At 39.1% G+C, this 19,239-nt stretch overlaps 1 protein-coding gene across 4 annotated transcripts in view; it reads right to left on the reverse strand.

Annotated features, from left to right (window-relative positions):
• The window catches only part of pfkp (phosphofructokinase, platelet), a 105,471-nt gene extending 90,978 nt beyond the window's left edge, over window positions 1-14,493 (reverse strand). For all 4 annotated transcript variants that reach the window (XM_004078738.3, XM_004078740.3, XM_004078741.3 and 1 more), the window contains exons 1-7: window positions 14,265-14,493; window positions 5,957-6,030; window positions 4,781-4,858; window positions 2,211-2,400; window positions 1,967-2,132; window positions 1,853-1,897; window positions 1,656-1,764 (exon numbers count right to left, since the gene is read on the reverse strand). In XM_004078738.3, the coding sequence (XP_004078786.1) occupies window positions 1,656-1,764; window positions 1,853-1,897; window positions 1,967-2,132; window positions 2,211-2,400; window positions 4,781-4,858; window positions 5,957-6,030; window positions 14,265-14,373 (771 nt within the window). In that variant the 5' untranslated portion in view covers window positions 14,374-14,493. The remainder of the gene's footprint in view (window positions 1-1,655; window positions 1,765-1,852; window positions 1,898-1,966; window positions 2,133-2,210; window positions 2,401-4,780; window positions 4,859-5,956; window positions 6,031-14,264) is intronic.
• Between the last annotated feature and the right edge of the window lie 4,746 nt (window positions 14,494-19,239).

The following is a 19,239-nucleotide window of genomic DNA, read 5'->3' on the forward strand; positions in this document are numbered from 1 at the left end:
CCAAGGATAGCACAAGGGATGAGGAAGTATGGACACTATGACGTCTTACACTTCTCAATTCGACATTTATTACAGCGAGGAGTTGTTGGCTTTTGATCTCAATGGGAACACAATGTTTGAGATAAACTCATTAAATCTACAATATTGCAGTTCATGTCTGTGTTTTCGGCTTGATAAGGGAGATTTGTGGATTTACCAGTTTTGTGGGCCCTGTGGCGCCCTGTGGTGTTGCGTTCAAGTCCAACCAGGGCCTTTTTTTACAAAATATTCGACGTTTCAAACAGCTACATTAACTCCATGTCAAATACTACTTAAATAGGTGTCAGTCGGAGACAATGCTACTAGCGTTTTTGGAATCCAGGACAGATTTTTTACCCAGGTCTAGAATCGTGAACATATAAAGCCAACTCTTTGTAACGGTAGCTTTATATATTGCTTCTGAAACACCTGCTGGTATTTATAGGTAAGTATGGATACTGACATCTTATACTTCTAAATTCAACATTCTTTATAGTTCGGAGTTGTTGGCTTTTGACTTCAATAGGGTCACAATGTTGGAGATGAAACTCTTAAAATAAATAATATTGCAAAGTCCATGTCTGGGTTTCAAGCTAAAAAAAAGGAGATTTCTTGAAAAATCGATTTTGTAGGCCTTGTGGCTCAATGGATAGCACAATGGGTTTTCAGACGGAACTTGTAGGTTATTCAAAGGTTGTGGGCTTACCAGGGTAATTTTTTACAAAACATCAGACGTATCAAAGAACTACATGTCCATGTCAAGTACTACATAAATTGGTGTCGGCCGAAGAGACTGCTATTCCCTAAATAGATCTGTGTGAAAGACAAAGCTACTAATTAATTGGAACCCAGGACAGATTTTACACCCACGTCTGGAATTGTGGGATATAAAGCCAACTCTTTGTAACTGAAGCGTTTGACAAATTATATTGCTTGTAAAACACCTGCTTGTATTCATATGTATGGACTCTATGACATCTCACAATTTGTGGTCCTAACATCTATGTCAACCAAAACTAAAAGATTCTAAACTTTTATTGTTTTATTTTACTTTCAAAGTGGAAATACAAAAACAGCTGTCATTGAACATCATGCTAATGCAAAGAATTATTTTAAGGATTCATTGGTTTAATGTGCAAAAGAAATAATTAAGGGGCTGTTCTAGATTACATTAATGGTTTTCAAAAATGTGTAATCCATGACAATAAACATCAATTAATAAAGGTTATAATTGTACATTGAGGAGTCCATTAGAATGTCAGCTTCTCTATTAGATGCAATTTAAACATCATTACATACATTTCTACTGAAGTTGCCTCTTTTTATTTTAAAAGTCATCTTGAATAGTCTGAAAGACTGGAAAGAAACTTTTACACGTTACACTTTAGCATTTTCTAGATAGTCAAAATAAAAACAATGGGGAATAAAAAGGTTTTTATAACTCATGGTTTTCTTAATAAACCCAGTATATCCCACTTATATATTATGATAGGGGATTATGCAGAGCTTTTCCTTAATATGGGTAAAATGCTCTATTAAATGCATGTGCATAATTACATCTACATCAGTGTATGAACTTCAAGTGTAACCTTAAAATATGGATTGTAAATTTTGTGGGGATTTTGGATGTATGTTACCTCTGACAGTTTTTGGCACATATTGTCTTCCCAGCCATCATCAGGGGGCATTTCTGGAATAAAGACCCAGTCTGCTCCGCATGCCAGAGCACTGACCAGTGCAAGGTACCTAAATACACACAAATATGCTTGTTCATGTTAAAAAATTACTAAAAGAACAATCCAATATGTTATAAATGATTTCCGTCTTAACTTACCCACAATGTCGACCCATGACCTCAAGTACAAAAGTCCTCTGGTGGCTGAAAATGGGAGTATTAGTGTCAAAGGTATAAAAATATTTCTAATTTATTTTATATTAGACTTGTCACCTTTGAGCAGTTGTCATGATAGCATCAACCACCTCAATGATCCGATGCAGGGCTGAGTCGGTTCCAATGGTCATGTCCGTGCCACAGAAGTCATTGTCAATGGAGCCAACCATGCCAACAATGTGGAGCACAGAGTTACTGCTGACAGCCTCTTCATTGATGAGACCTAGGAAAAGTATGGCCAAAATGCTGTTGTATGAGATGTTAAAAAAATACAAAATAAAAAATTTATCTGAGCCACCACCTTGCTCCAAAAGCTCATTCAACAAGCCACTCCATTCCTCCCTGAAAAGGTTGGCTCCAGTCAAGCTGCCATCTCCACCAATCACACACAGGTTAGTGATCCCGCGCTGCACCAGGTTGTGAGCAGCTTTCAAGCGTCCTTCATGGGTACGAAACTCTTTACAGCGAGCGCTGCCAATGACTGTACCACCCTGAGGCAAGACCACAGAGACAAAACAAATCTGTTAAATCAACTTGGTAAATAGGCTTACATCACATTACACTACAAAACATTTTCAGTAATGGCTGCTGTCTCCTTTTGATCATTTACAGCACAAAAACAACATGTGGCAGTGTGAAAGGAGCTGTTGCAGAAACAGATACTCTAATGAAGGATATTTCAAGGGGCTGAATTTGTCTTAGAATTACGAACACATTGATAAAACAAAAATACATTAAGGTAATCCAAAGACTTAAAGGCCCCCACTGAGGAAAATCGTGTTTTTTGAGTTTTTGAGATGTACTTGAGGCATTTTCTAATGAAAGAGAACAAATGTAATAAGAAATCATTTCAGTTTGGCATTTTTGAGTTTTTAAATCACTTTCAAACTGTCACAAAGATACTCTTTTTTAATTGATGAGCTGTTGTGAGGTCAGAACGGCCCAAGAGTGCATGTGCAAGCTCCCTGATCTGCCCTGCCAAGCGTGCACAAGCTCAGGCGGGGGAGAAGAGAAGACGGCACATGACTGCATTGCCCGCATGTATTTTAAGTGCTTCCAAAGCTGGATTCTGTTGTTGGCCGAACATATTTAAAATTAAACTTGAAGTTGAAGTCCCATTAGCTGTCATGCACCTAGGTGCATGAAATGTGTTCTCCGCATTTGATCCATCCCCTGTAGAAGCAGTGAGCTGCAGAAACAGCCGCGCTCAGGAACCATTTGGTGGGTTAACCCTAACCATAACCCGTAACCTTAAACGCAACTCTTTCTCTGCATCTGTGCGGCCAAGAAAAAAGCTCAGCACTGGTTTTGAAAATTCCGTGCAGAACTTTCCAGTTGTTGGAGCATGCCCACCAAGGCCGTTCTACAGTTGATGTCAATCAAATGACCAAGCCCCCATTTCAGTGCTTAATCAGTCTCAAAAATAAAAACAAAACTGCAAAGTTTTAAAAAATGTATCTGTTAACACGGTTGTTTTAGATTTGTATTTTAACCACTGAGATGAAAACAGGTGTTGGAGCTGCTGTTAAGGTTTGTGTTTGTTGTAAAGCAGAGCTGTAACACGTTCAAGTGAATGGAGTCTGTTTTGCCTGGGTAACAGGTCCCTAGTGGTCACCAGTTAAACTGACCTATCCCCATATAGTTTTGTCTCGAACCAGCCAGAAAGAGGAAGTCATTGCAGCTGGATTGCTCAGTTGGCAGTGTGTAGGACTGGTGCATGGGAAACCAGGGGTTGTTTCTTAGGAGCTGAGATTAGCTTCATCCAGTGTGGGTCCTTGGGCAAGACCCCTTTGAGCTACTGCCTAGCTATGTAGCCACAAGGGTACCCAAGCCTGGGTCTCCCTGAGGTGGTACCCTGCCCAGATAAAATACAGGGATGTGTCAGGAAGGGCATCCGCTGTAAAAAAAAACTTTGCCAAACCACCTGTGCAAATCACTGAAGGGATGGTAAATGGTAAATGATAAATGATGTATACTTATATAATATAGCGCTTTTCTACCTTCTTTGAGGGTCCAAAGCGCTTTACAGTCACAGTCTCATTCACCCATGGACACACACATTCACACACTGCCGATAGGTGAACAACAACCCAAAGAGGATGTCAAACTGTTGCCTCTTCACTTTGACAATTTACCACCAGGGCTTTAGCTCCAGTGTTGGCATTATTTGGACAACTGTAACTCTTCATGCATTTACACAATCAGCATAAATCGATGGCTTTGTGCCGTTCACATCGAAGCCAAGCTGATAAGACACAAAGAGCCGCTCTTCACCGTGTCAGAATCCGCTGATTTACGATGATTACGGGAGGAGTTAAAGAGATGTGTTATGTGGTAGGTCAAATAGCGTGTTATTTAGGTGTTGCCGGTGACATCTCCAATAATAAAGGGCTCACATAAATTCTGTCCTGACACGCTAGATATTTCATGCTAACATCGTTTGTAACCGCTAGACAGAGCTTCCTTTAGAACTTAGGTTCTAAAAGTTGCCCGCGATGGGTGAAATCTGCAAGGTAGGATTTTAGATGTTTCAAGGCTGTAAAACCCCTAATTAACATTGTATCCACTTTTTTTCAGACAGACATGTATCGATTCAGCTAGGGAACACTGTACTCACATGCTAGAGGTAAATCTGACTTCTTCTATGGGTTTCACTAAATAATTTCCCTCCTTTGGACAAAAATTTCACTGGATCTATTTAAGGTGTTGCTATAGACCGATTTTCAAAAATCATCCCAGCCTACAGACCATGTTAACACCAACATAAGATGGCTTCTTTGTTCCGGTAACTCTTAATATATCTAAAAATCCTAAAGCACTCTTCAAAGTCTTGTTTTTAAAAGAAAACTGAATTAGAAAAGCTGTGCCTACCACTTGCAGCATGCTGGAGACACTTTCCCATGTTGCCTCTTTGATGTTGTCCCCACCGTCCACCATCCCCTGGTAGCCCTGGAATAAAAATGGTTCCGCTTGAAAACAATAGTCTTTACATTAAAAGTAGATGCTGTGTCTTAATGTTAAGATCTAAGATGTTGGTTGATGTTTCATGTTTTAGTAGGGAGCCTCAGATTCATGATAGCTAGTGTGCAAGTAGCTGAAAAAGATGCAACAAGGTTGCATGATCCTAAGTGGAACAAAAACAGCAGTAGCAGACATGCTAGCTAAAATTCAGGATCAAAGCAGACTCAGGTGTCCTATTCACTTGTTCTGACCACAGGTGTATAAAATGAAACACTCAGGCTTGCAGACTGTTTTTACAAACACTTGGGAAACAATGTGCCGTTCTCAGAAGCTCAGTGAATTCCAGTGTGGAACTGTCATAAGATGCCACCTGTGCAACAAATACAGTTGTGAAATGTCCTCGCTCCTAAATATTCCACAGTCAACTGTCAGCTCTGTCATAACAAAACGGAAGAGTTTGGGCACAACAGCAACTCAGCCACCAAGTGGTAGGCCACGAAAACTGACGAATGTATGTCCTTTGTGGTAACGCTTTCTTTTACAGTACAGTAGTCTTTGTTTTCCTTGTCTGAGCTGGAATCTGGCTTTAAACTGTACAGCTGGATAGCTTCTATATTGCTCACCATTTTTGTTGCCCCGCTAATGTTAGGTTGGAGTTGCGAGGGGCTGTAAGCTAGCGGGAGAGCATGTAAACAGATGGATGATGGGAAATCGGGGTGGGCTTACTCCACGCCAACTTTCATTTGTGCAAAAATGACTGACAAACCACGAAAAATACAGGAAATCTGTAATGTTTGTGATTCATTTGAAACTTTGCAGCTTTGCAGCTTCCTGTTTAAAAACTATCCAAATCCTTGGGGAATTTTGCATTTCCGACAGTAAATAAGGGATTTGAAAGTATTACACATTCAGAATTCAAAGCCTGTTATGTAAAAAGCACATTTTAAGGTCTTTGGGTCCAGCTGGCTCCTCCTAGACACCATCCAGAACAAAAAAGACTGGTCAGCCCAAATTAAATTGACTGCTCAGTGCAACGGAAGCACAGACCCTCCTGGAGGGATGTGGGGAAGCTGAGCTGCAGCTCACCTCATGGATGAAGTAGACCTTTGCTCCAACATAGATGCCCATTCTGACAACAGCACGGACTGCTGCATTCATACCTGTTAACAGAAAAGAAAGGATTGAGTGGTTTCATTTGTTTTTTAATTTATTTTAAAAATACCTTACAACGCATGTGGTAGCTGACCATGTATATCAAAAACTACCTTAAAATTAAAATCTGAAGAATAAAGTAAATCTGAGTCTAAAAGTTTAAACCAAAAACTTCTCTGGATGCTAATTTGCAAGAAATTGACCAATTCCTTATCTGCAGTGTATATTAGTACAATAAATGAACAGATAAAATTGAGGAAATGATCCCTCGCTGATTTATATGTTTACCCCTTAAAAAGAAATTGACAGTCTGCCATCCTAATGGTTGGTTCATTTGAACAGTGAGAGAGAAAATCACAAAGAAAAACAAGAAATCAGCTTTAAGGAATTTAGACAAAGTTATTTGGATTTCATTGAGGTTACCAGGGTATTTGATGCCCTAGTAACCATTAAGAGTTGTAGTCCACACAGGACAGTCAGACTCTCCTAATCAGCCTGTCACTTCACCCGTTTGAACTGATCACCTATAAAGAGACACCTGTCCACAGATTCAGTCAGACTCCAAACTCTCCAACATGTGGAAGACTTAAAAGCTTTCAGTGGATTTAAGAGAGAAGATTGTAAATCTGCACAAGACAGGAATGAACTACAAAACCATCAGCAAGAATCTGGGGGTTAAGGCAACAAATGTTGGTGCAACTGTGCCAACATAACCAACAATCTACCTATAGGTCTGGGGCTCCAAACCACATCTGACCTGGTGGGGTTTTCATGATCATGAGAACAGTGAGAAATCTACCTAAAACAGCACAGCAGCAGTTAGTTGATGATCTCAAAGATGTCTGGACCACAGTCACCAAGAAAACCATTGGGAAGACTTTACGCCGCAGTGGTTTAACATCTCGCAGAGCTGGCGAAGGTCCCCAGCCTAAGAAGGCTCCTGTGCAGACCTGCCTGAAGTTTGTCAGTAAACACCTTCATGATTTAGAGAGTGATTGGGAGAATGTGCTGTGGTCAGATGAGACCAAAATTGTGCTTTTTGGTATCAACACAAACTGTCAAGCGTAGAGGTGAAAACACGCTTTGGGGGGGTCCTGCACGGAACTACTTCACCGGGCGGATGAGAGGATGGGGGGAGCCATGTACCATCAAATGGTCAGTGAGAACCTCCTTCCCTCCACTAGGAGGCTTAAAACGATAAGGGTAATGAAAACCAAGGCAACCAAGGAATGGATGAAAAAACCATATCAAGGTGATGGAGTGGCCCAGCCAGTCTCTGGACCTCAATGCTATACAAACACCCATAAAGAGAGCTGAAGCTCAGAGTTGCCAGGTGACATCCCCCAAATCTTAATGTTTTGGAAGTAATTTGGACAGAAGAGTGGACCGAAATTCCTCCTGGGATGTGAGGAAACCTACAAGAAACCTATGACCTCTGGGTTTGTTAATGAGGGGTTTTGAGAGGGTTCAAATACTTATTTCCCTCAATGAAATGCAAAAAAAAGAGACCATTTTCATTGAATTTAAGTTCTTAATTTTCTTTATGCTTTTATATCTCTCACTGTTCAACTGAATCTACCGATAGGAACACAGACTGTCACTTTCTTTTCAAGTGGGCAAATCTACAAAATCAGCAAAGGATCAAAAACTTTTTTCCTTCACTGAGCTTATTCTGAATGACTAAAAATTATTCCCTCGTGATAAATACAACATAGTCAATGGGACACTTTGGAAAGCCATTGTTTCATAACAGAGTTTAACAGAAAATGTATGTCAGCTCTTTGTAGAAAACAACTTAGCAGCTAAAAGTGACAGGAGAAACCATGAAATCCCAAACATGCAGAGGCATGTTCTACATTTTCTGATGGGTCACATTCTCACAGCAGGTATCGAGCATATTTTGCAGCATTAGCTGTGATACTGCACACCATTTATCAGCTTGGAGTCTTTGCCGGATCTGTTTATACTCTAAACACAGACCGCTGAGCTTCTGAATCGTGTTTTTGAAATGAAAGCGGATAAATCTTGAAGCATCTCTGACATTTGATCAGTTTGACTCTAAAAAAACCATTCTAACCATATTCTACATACTGATATAGCTGTAGTTACAGATGTCCCTTAACCTTCCTCCAGTTAGCACCAATAGTTTGATTTATTTTGATTTGATTTAAAAATGTCATGATGACATGCAGCTTTTGACCTGGCTTTGGCTTGAAGTCAGCATGCAAACATAAACAGGAAATGAAAGAAGCCTGACAGACCAGTAAGTCAGCACTGATAGACAAGACTAGAAATGCCCTTCAGATTCTGTTCTAGTCAGGGACGTGCACAGGATTTTAGAGGGGTGGGGGTTCAAAGCCGGAAAAGGGCAGCAAAAACACTTTTTTTTTGTCCTTTAAACAATAAGGAAATAAAGTGAATAAACTACTAATAGAGAAATACTCAGCTACTGTAGGTGAAAGTGATACAATAGTCATTTCTTCATGTAAACAAATTGTTGTTGTTGATAATCAACATGAATCAAGTTTAATGCAAATGGTAATGCTTTTAACACAGATATTCTACATTTTTTATCCCCAGAATGCTGGAATTTTTAACAATATTTAACGTTATCATAGTGTTGCAGTGAGGATTCTGCGGTTTAGTTTGGTTGGTCAGTGGTGTTTTTGGTCATGTTCACTCCAGGATTATGTTGATCATCCACAGCTGTCTTCGTTTCTGTGAATTGTCTTCAGTCACTAAGGCTGCATTTAAACTGCAGGTCTTGATGCCCAAATCCAATTTTCTGACTATATCCGATTTTTTTTGACGACCCGCTTACATCATCTTTTAAAAGTGACACGTATCCGATTTTGGCATTTACACTATACAATGCTGAATCTATCAAACGTAGACGTTCTGAGGACTACGTAACGTAGCAGCATTTCCGACTTCTGTGGACCTGAGCACTGATCGCACAGATTAAAAAAATCATGAGCGAGCAGGCCCTTAATAATAATCATAACAGTAATAAAAGAACAATTAGAAGATGCATGTTGGTCCAAATGGCATACGTTTAGCACGGTGAAACCCTCCCCTTTTTGTTGTGTTTCTTTTGTGTGACTGCGGTTGTCATGGAGGCAACGCAGCGATGGAAGGAGGCGTTGCCTTGGGCGCTCCTGGATGAGGCAGGAGAGGGGATGCACGGGAGAGGAAAAAGGAGGGCAGCTCGGCCGGCTTATGTGCTCTCTCTGAGTTTGAATGAGGAACTGTTTGCAGACGTTGTGCTGTACTAACAGTTTGATCCAAGCAAAGAAATAAACAGTTTCTAGCCTGTTCCAGAGCAACGGTGTCCCGCTTGATTAGTTACCGTTTGCGTCCCGACCGGGACCGGACCGGAAGTAACAGTGGTTTCCAACTACGGTCTGAATCCTGAGGCTGAAAGGTAACACGCTGATGGGGTTACAGCTGTCCTCAAACAGAAAAATCAGCGCACTAAAGCACCTTAATAGGTCATTTGATGTCAGTTGGTGGTGTCCTGAGTTGACGTTACCGACGTACGACTCACATTTAATGGGGAATATCCGATTTCTCTGCTTACATGGCACACGCAAATGCACGTATCCGATTTGTATCTGATTTATTTCCACATCTGAATGAGGCCTGAAAATCGGAATCCATGCGTTTTTTCCTGCTTACACGTTCACAGGTCATATCCGATCTGTGCCACATGACAGGGAAAAATCGGAATTGGGTCACTTGAACCCTGCAGTGTAAATGGGTCCTAGAAGTGTGTAGTTTTCAGTTCAACACTGTCAGGTTGTTCTATGTTGGGATTCACAGGTTCTCTGTTGCATCTTATCCCCTAAACAGACTTTTGTTGTGATTGGAAAGATTTTAATTCAAAAAATGGTGAAACTGATGATTCAGTGTTTAAAGAAGGCAATTCTAATCAGAAAATATTACGTAGTGAGGAAGCTATGAATTTGCCATAAATATTCTTAATTTATTTAGAAAATTACCCCAGTGTTTTGTTGTTTTTTTTTTACTTAGTACTTAACTTCCTGTCCCTCCATGATCTGCCAGGGCCTTATGTGTGCACGTGCCTGGTTCTAGTACTGCAGAGTCTACCAGAGCACTTAATGGAATTACAACTACAAGGAGCTTTAAATCCCACAAACTGGGTTTACAGACTGGAGAAAGGCTGAGGTTCTAAAGTAACAAATATGTCGTGTCAAGCTGGAAAAAGCAGAAAACACAACCTAGTTTCACATATTTGGAAAAACAGAATGTATGGATCATTTTTTGCTTGTGTCACTTGGAAGGACTAGCTTCCTCCTTAGCACAGGCTGCTAATGCCCCCCCTCCCTCTGACTCCTCACTTCAGAAGATGTTGGGGATGGAGCGCTTGCTGGTTAGCAAAGTCACAAAATGGATTATTTTCATTAAAAAAAAACGTTACAAAAACTGCAGTCAGTGAGTAGAGCAAAGAAGTATGCAGCCGCTGGTTTATTTGCAAATCTTCAATTGTAAAAGATGGAAAATGGTTCCACATGTAAAAGCCCAACAGAGAAAAGCAAAGCAAAACACAGCTAAGAATAGGAGAAGAAACAAAAGTTTCAAAAACTTCCCAATATGTGGTAATCTGAAAGTTATTTTGATTTATGTTTTAGTTGCAGTTTCACCTTCGACCTTCAATGGAACCCTGGAGAACCCTGGGGTTATTTATTTATTGATTTTTGGCCACTGTTAATTGCTGCTATCCAAAATGAACAGACAAAAGACATTGTCAAATTAACCTAAAAACCCAGAAGAAAATTGTTGCTTAGGGTTAATTAGTGTTAATAATGCTTTATACAGCAAAAATAAAAAATAGTGAAACAGCCTAAAATGAACAGCATCAAGCATTTTTGTGCTATTTTATGTGATCCTGACTAACTATTGTGTATTGCCAATCTTTTACACCAACCAATCTGACTTGATCATGAAGATCAGAGTTATTTGGCTTGAATTGTATAAGTAACAATTTTACTTATTTGTGGGATAAATGCATAGAATAAAGATGTTTTTAAACCATAATATTGATACAACCCATAATATGAATACTCCATAATAATTCAGAGGTTAGAGCATCACAGTCTATTGTTTTTGTTTTGTCTGAAAGCTCATTTGAGCCGATCATGTGAGCTGATCATCTAAGTGATGTGCAGAGCAGATGCTGACTCATTTATGTTTCACTCGTTAAAATAGAAGCTACCTGTAACACAGCACGGAGTCAAGTGTTGCTAGGAGACCTAGATGGCACTGATTTGTTGCGGGGGGGTCTCTAGAGACATGTGGAATGTGTTTAAAGTGCCCAATGAGTTTTGGAAAAAAACCAGATCACTAGGCTACTACCATTAAATGGGTGACTTCACCATCTGGCAGATAATAGCATTACACAAAGTTTATGATATTCTTGCTGCAGGAACATTACACATTACAAAAACTGGTAAACGTAGAAATAAAATTGGTTTTTCCACTATGTGTAGGTGTATTTTAAAAGACAAACCTAACTTAACCTCAACCACTAATCAAAGTGTCGGATTATAGCTTCCATTAAGAATAAATGATAAGTACAAAGTGTTGAAAAATGAAAATTCAAAACTTTAAGTCCAAAAATTATGCTGACAATAAACATATCTCTAAATTCATACACAGCTCCATTGAATGCTTATAATTAGAAAATGAATTGCTAACTGCTAAATTGACAAATTATTATGGACACTAAAAAACACCACTGTAAGATACTAAACAGTTGTAAACTTAGCGTACTAATTGATAAATGCCAAATTAGCTCAGAAAAGCTAAAAAAATGCTAAAATGCTAGCAACATTAAAATATTTGAAAATAAATAAATAAATTGTATGTTAAATACATGTTTATGAAGAAATTTAACATAAGCAACAAAAAGGAATCTATTTAAACTGACTGTTGTTAAATACATTACACTAAAAGCTAAATGCTAAGTTAGTTTAATGAGGTTTTAGGCAAACAAAAAGTAGCTGACTCATGCTTCAAATTTTAAAAATAATCTAAATGACATTCTTAATGTCGAAAAGGCTTTAAGAAGCGCCAAACAGAATTAGGTTTTTTTTTTCTTTATCAAGCAAAACTAAAAGAAAACAAATAAAACATATGCTAAATTAGCTCTAAAAAAAACCTGAAAGTATCTCAAAGAGATGCTAATTTTGTTTTATGTCTCAATTTATGAAAGTTTAAATCTGTCCCCAAATTGAAAATTTGCAGCAGTAGTTCACAGACAAAAAGAGCAAAATGTTAGGAAGGAATAAAAAATGACAAAAATCGCAAATATTACATCATACATCATGAGGTAAGGTGCCTGTTCAGGGACAAACATTTCTACCTAGAGTCTTATCTGAGTTCTCACACAATAAAATAAAGCATAACTAACTAATTTTCTCTATAAATATACTGAGGACAAAATAACACTGGATCTTGGTCCACAGTTGACCCCCTCTGGGTCTTTCTGAGTTTGTACCACTCCATCTGACTTGTTTATTCGATGGACTGAGTCAGTAGTAAAAACGGATTGTATGCTCAGCCAATGTAAATATCCTAAAACATCAATCTTTACATAAAAACAACACAACAGGTGGTAAAAAAAGTGTTTTATCACCAGCTTCATCTAAACTAGTCATTTCCAGTGAGTCCCCTTTAAAGCTTGGCTGCTGCATGGGTGAGCGTGTGCTGAATACAAAGGCTGAAACCAATATCCAGCATGTAATAGGCAGTGAGACTGACAGAAACTATGTGAAGAACCTTTAATGATAACTCCTATAGGCATTATGTATTATGTAACAGGCCATAAACCTGGCGCCTTTGAGCAGCAGACTGCAGAGAACAATATGTTCTCGTTTCAGACAGCAAGAATGCAGTCCTCACTGATGCTCAGGGAGCTCTGTGAGCAAACTGCAAATACTATCAGATACTATCAGAGTGAAGACAAGTCACCAACGGCTCAAAAATGACTCTAATGGAGATCTTCTGTAAGTATTTCTTCTTCTTCTTTTTTTGCAGTTTAGTTTATTACCCACCAATTTAGGGGCAATGAGGAGGTAATACAGTAGAAAACAGGAATTTGTGGTGTTTTATTTGATTTTTTTTGGATCTCTTAGATCTAACTGTCATCTTTCCTGTGAATCACTCCTCGCGCAGGCTGGTCGACCTTCAACGGCGGAAAAGGGGAAGACACGGGCGGAACCCGGTTTCCTTTCAAAATAAAAGCGCAGCCACTAACGGAGAACCAAACGCCGTTTACTGCGTGGTGGCTGACAGGACGGACATGGGACGGTTCCAATACTCTACTTGACAACAGTCGTGACTCAGACTCTGATGCAAGACTTTTTTATTTTTTTATTTTATGAGGCTCTCGAAATCAGCAGGTTGTAAAAAGAACTGCGCATGTCTGTCTGACTCAGAGGCTCAACTTTGCATTGAGCCGCAATGAAATCACTGCTAGAGTAACTGTCCCTCAGCATGAGGATACTTCTGCGTTACAGTAACGGCACGGAGTTCTGAGGGTGCGCACTGAAGCCATCGCGACGCCACCGCATTTCCACTCAGGACAGTTTGTTCAAAAGAGCCCACTTTTGATACCGGTGCACCTTAAGGTCCACTTCCTCTTATCAGACATTTCTCTCCCGCAAATTGCTCAAACTTGCGCATCACGCGCTTAAAAACGGTGCCGCACAAAGTATTGCGTAACCGCCGCACACAGATTCACCCTCAAAAGCGGCCCCCTCCCCTCCCCGCAAATGCACAAAGTAATCATGTATGTGCATTAAAATACCCCCCACACCCAAATTGCCTCCCCTCCCTCCCACACCTGACGCTGAGATAGTAAACCGCGTCTCGATATTCCTCCCTCAGAAGCATTTTTGGGAAGCCTTTCTCTATACATCCATTATCGGACAAGAACCATTCTGCTTTTCATAAAAAATAAAAGCTCACAACTTTCTGTAAAATAAATAAAAAAAAATAAAAACACTACGCGAAAAGGGAAAGGAAGTTGTTTTAATGAAATGGTCACAAAATGGGCCCAACTTTAAAACAGTGCAGACATCAGTCAGATCAAGGCGCCAAGTTTCTGTGCTGCGGCTGCGTGCGCTCACACAGGGATTCGAACCTGCGGCTTTCAGGGTCGCACAAGTCCTCCCGAAAACTCCCTGAGGGGCTCTTCTTTTTATTTTATTTTTTTTACCTTGAGCATCTCCGCCACTGGTCAGCACCGCGATGCATTTCCCTTCGCCGGAAAGGTTCTCCACAAATTTCCGAGTGTCCTGCCGCTTCGGTCCCGCATTCCCCGCCATGTCGGAGTTCCCGCACCTGCCCGCAAGAAATGATGAGGAGGACTTGTGCGAGGCCACCTGCGGAGACGGAGAACGCCGGAGATATTTGACACGGGGGAGGGGGGGGGGGGTGGAGAGGACCGCAGCATTGACCCCCCCTCACAGGCACACCTCCGCTCCAAAGATCCTAGATAAGAGAAGAAGACTCACTCTGTGGCACAAACTGAGCTTCTTGAGGTTCCTTTCTTTAGGGAAGATTAGATGAAAAGATTTAGACAAACTTAAAAAGCGTAAAATAAAATTGGACACTTTTTCATATAAACTACATGGGGTATGTACAGATTTAAGCTGAAAAAGAAACCAAATACAAATACGAATAGTAGAAAGAGTTTAAACAACAAACACAACCGATTGGTGCAGTTCCTGAAAAGACCACCAGGAGCCGGTTTCAGAAGATGGTAAATTCGCATTGACTCCATATGAAAATGTCCAATTTTACACGAAAAGGTGAATGCAAAATCTGGTTTTAAATGTCTTTTTCATGTGTTTTCAATCTGTCCTTTTTGTTTTATTAAAGTTAATTTTCATGCATTACTACAATATTGCTTTTGAATTGGGAGAGGTGGACTCAACAAAACTCTCTCTTTACTTTGTCCCAAATTAAAATCCACAAATTTGAAAATGACAAATGACTTTAAATATCACTCTTATTTTCAGGGTTGCTGAGCTCACATTTATGGCAGCCAAACAAACAAACAGGATAGAATATACTAAGAATACCCAAAGTTTTGATTAGATTTGATGTAAAGACATTTTCACAACAAAGGCAATTTATTAACTTTTTTGTAGTGCAGTTTTCACCTTCTGTATCCTTCTTTGAGTTTGATATTCAAACCCATAGTTCCTCCAATTCACAGCAAAATTTAAAAAAAAATGCTGGAAAGCATTCAGTAATTGCTTATAACCCTTGCGCTATCTTAGATGACCCCGCCCTTACATTGACGTGTTCTCCCTACAACGACAAAGGTGGATAAAGGTGGAAAGATTTCATGTAATCCATGGACACCAGTGAAGATCACAAATCATTGAAGAATAAAGGTTCAGAGCACTGTCTAGTGGGTCTAGATGACCCAACTCCCAATGTTAAAATGCTTAGGATAGCACATCTGTTTTTTGGAAGTTAAATGTACAAATTCCTACCTTAAGGTTCTTTAAAATAAGAGTAAACATAAAAATAAGAATAAAATAAAGGAGAATTTATTGGTTTACAGTTAAGTTTTTGGTTTTTCTTTATTTGAAAAGTGCTTCTTTGGACACACAATCACACAACTCTATGAAATCTGTACTACTTGTCTCCACAACAGTTAGTATCTCTAGAGAACACAAGAAGTATATTTGAGTTTTGCTGACTTAATTTTGTTATGACTATTTAATATAGATCATTTAATTTGAGAACTTCTTTCTTTTTAAAGTCTCAAATTGTTGGAAATTGTCCCAAGTTATAACAATAATGATAATAGTATTTCTTGTAAATACAAAAATGTAAGAAATTGCCCTAAGGGAAGAAAAACACAGAGATTCAGTGCTATATGCATGCAGCGGTTCTCTGTAGACATTTTCTCCCCAAGTACACTTTTGTTTCCATCTGTCACAGTGCAGTAACTTACTTGTAATCATAAAAAATGATGAGTAATGGTGAGAACGTGTGCCTTTAAATGTTTCCCCGCAATTCCCAATTTGACCAGAGTGGCCGCTGTTTCATAAAACATGTTCTCATTCTTTGATGAACTTTTTCCATGATGTAACATCAAACACTGGCTTTAACAAAAGCTAATTTTCATGTTTTCTACTGTTTTTTTTTTTTTTTTCATTCTTAAAATAAAAATGAGTCCTGTTGGCATTCTTCTCCCCAATGTGCACCTTTGCACCAATGTGGGACAGTTTGCAATTTCGTTGTACTGTTGTACCGAGTGTGACTGTACAATGACAATAAAGCTTTATCTTATCTTTATCTTTTATTTGATCAACTTGTCTTTATTTTCTTATGGTTTTCCTTTTTAATATATCTTAATGTAATTCATGTTTATTTACGACAACACTAACATTTTATTTTATTTGGATTATTGAATCGTCTTAAGGCAAATAATGATACAAACAGTGAGAAAGACTTTTTTTTGTTGTTGACTGGAACGGCCTGTCATCTTGTCCAGAACACTGTCGCGCCTGCCCCTCAAAAACAGCTGTGAAATGTTCCAGCTCTCTGTGACCTTCTGCAGGAACAAGTGGAAAATGGATGCTCTGAAACCTGAAACCTGTCACTTGGGATACTTTTGTGTTCCTTGAAAAAAAGAGTACGAGTGACAGGTCTTCGTTTTTTAGCTCTCTTTTCGGAAGTCACGAACAGGCCTCAGCTAGCAAACCGAATCCAAAAGTGGAGCGGGCCGCTGCTGACGCAGGTGCCCTCTCTGACTGACAGCCGCTTCAGCCAATCAGCGTGGAGATCAGCCGAGTCTGCCCTCCCACAACAAGGAAATGATGGTCTCTTATCAGCGTCAACCCAGAATGGATTTAAAAAACAAACATGGAGCAAGCGAGGGCTGTCAGAGCATGAAGTTTAAACAACGCAACACCAGATTAGATTATTTTATAGAATTATGTAACAATACAAAAAATAAGTGATAGCAAAAACAAAGGTTTCAGGCTTTTCTCAATCTTTGCTCTTAGACATTTAGCAAGATCAGCATTTGTCAAACATAGTTCTTTATATATGTATATTATATGCTGAACTTTAAATGTGTAAAAATCCCCCCAAATATCTCTGTTTGTTTAAGAAATGAAAAAAAAAACGTGCTGTTTCAAGAACTTCATGACCTTCACTAATCCGTTAACTCTATATTTGTAACTCCAGTGTTTTCCTCTGAGGGATCCTCCACATCGGTGACTGATCCTTCTCAGTGAACGGGGTCGCTGCAATGGCATCTCCTGGGTCTGACTCTTTTGATCGAATCTGGGGGGTCTTGTGGTAGTGTACTCCGTGAACTTGGTGTCACTGATGTGGACATGTCCCCAAAATATCGTTTCCCCACTCCAGGACGAAGCCAGGTCTCTACATTCCATCATTTTATCACTCTTTTTTATCATGGTGTGCGTGTGTGTGTCTGTGTGTGCGGGCGGGGGGTTGTCGGCACTGTTTGTCTTGTCATCCTGTTTTTAAATTTTATTGTATTTTATGCACAGCACTTTGAGTGACGTGTTGTTGTAAAAGTGCTATATAAATAAAGGTTGATTTGATTTGATTTGATATAGGCCTTCATATCCTTGCTTTTTCCATCAAAGGTTCATTTCAAGTGTTGGATATTGGACAAAATAATTGATTTGTCTGTTTGTGTGCTGAAATATGTTTCACACACTGATACAGACAGGAGAAACCAGGTGCTGGAGCACAATCTGTTTCCTGCATGGCCATGTGACATTTTGGATTCCAGGGCTCAATGTAACCCTTGTGCTATCTTAGATGACCCCACCCTTGCATTGACGTGTTCTCCCTACCATGACAAAGGTGGAAAGATTTCATGTAATCCATGGACACCAGTGAGGTTCACAAATCATTGAAGAAAAAAGGTTCAGATCACTGTCTAGTGGGTCTAGATGACCCAACTCCCAATGTTAAAGTGCCTAGGATAGCACAGGGGATAAGGAATTATTATATTGCCATGTGAATCTGGGTGTGCCATATCCAATATCACATGTGCACGGACAGCTTGCAGAACAATATGACATAGATGATGCTAGTGCCACTGTCACATTCATTTTCCAAATCCTCTGCCTCTTCTATAACCCTTTGCCTATATTTAAAGTCTACACTGGAACATTATCTTAGCTTTTTTCCTTTCAGTTTGACTTCTGGCACTCAGTGTCCTTATACCTTATTACATACCTTGTTATATACTCAAACAGCTCTGTTTGGGAGGCTTGACCTCTATTGTAGTATTTCTGCAATAAGCAGAGCCTCCATGCCGTCTGCCAGAGGAACTCCTTTTAACTCGTGTAGTCAGACTTCTCAAAATGGCACTTCGGCGGTTTGTTGTTACAGGCTGTTCCAGGAGTTGTTCATCAACATCCATCATCAGAAGCTATAGCATCCTTATTTCTTTTGACAATTTTCGTTTTATTAAGTATACTTAAGTACAAGTATAGCAAGAATACTAAAAAGCATGTCTATGCGGAGGAAGTATATTTACTGAATACTCCTTCAGACTAAATTACAACATTTTTAGTTTACAATGGATATATATAAAAAGTATATAAAAAGTAGTCTTCAAGTATACAGCCTCACTTTCCGTATAGACCAAATATAGTTGTAGTACACTTAAACTACTATTTTCAAAGGGTCATACAAAAATGTATAGCCATTTTAGTACAATATAACATAGGTTTTTCCAGCAAATTTCAATACTTGATGTTTATTTTAGTATGCCTACAGAAGCCATCTACCTTTTTTATCAAAGTTAACAAGATAGTATATGTCATTTTCACGAGATAAAAAAAATTGTAATCTTGTGATAACAGGATCACAAAGATTACATTTTTATTTTTCTACAATCCGCAGCAAAACATGAAAAAAAAAGTTGGTGGTTTATATCGTGAGAAACTGTTATCACGAGAAAACTGTCAAAAGAAAGCAAATTAGGTCATTCGTAGCTTCTGTGTATGTCTGAATTTTTTTTATCATTTATTGTTAAACACTTCAAGTTTCACCTATTCCATTATTGCCATTCAAAGACTAATACAAACACAAATATAATTCTTCATTTAGTGTTTTGTGAGGCCGAAAGAGATTCATTTTGTAGGAAACAAGGACATCTATTGGTGAATTCAAAGAACTAC

Source organism: Oryzias latipes, chromosome 17 (genome assembly GCF_002234675.1).
Source record: "Oryzias latipes chromosome 17, ASM223467v1".
In the NCBI taxonomy this organism is placed as follows: domain Eukaryota; kingdom Metazoa; phylum Chordata; class Actinopteri; order Beloniformes; family Adrianichthyidae; genus Oryzias; species Oryzias latipes.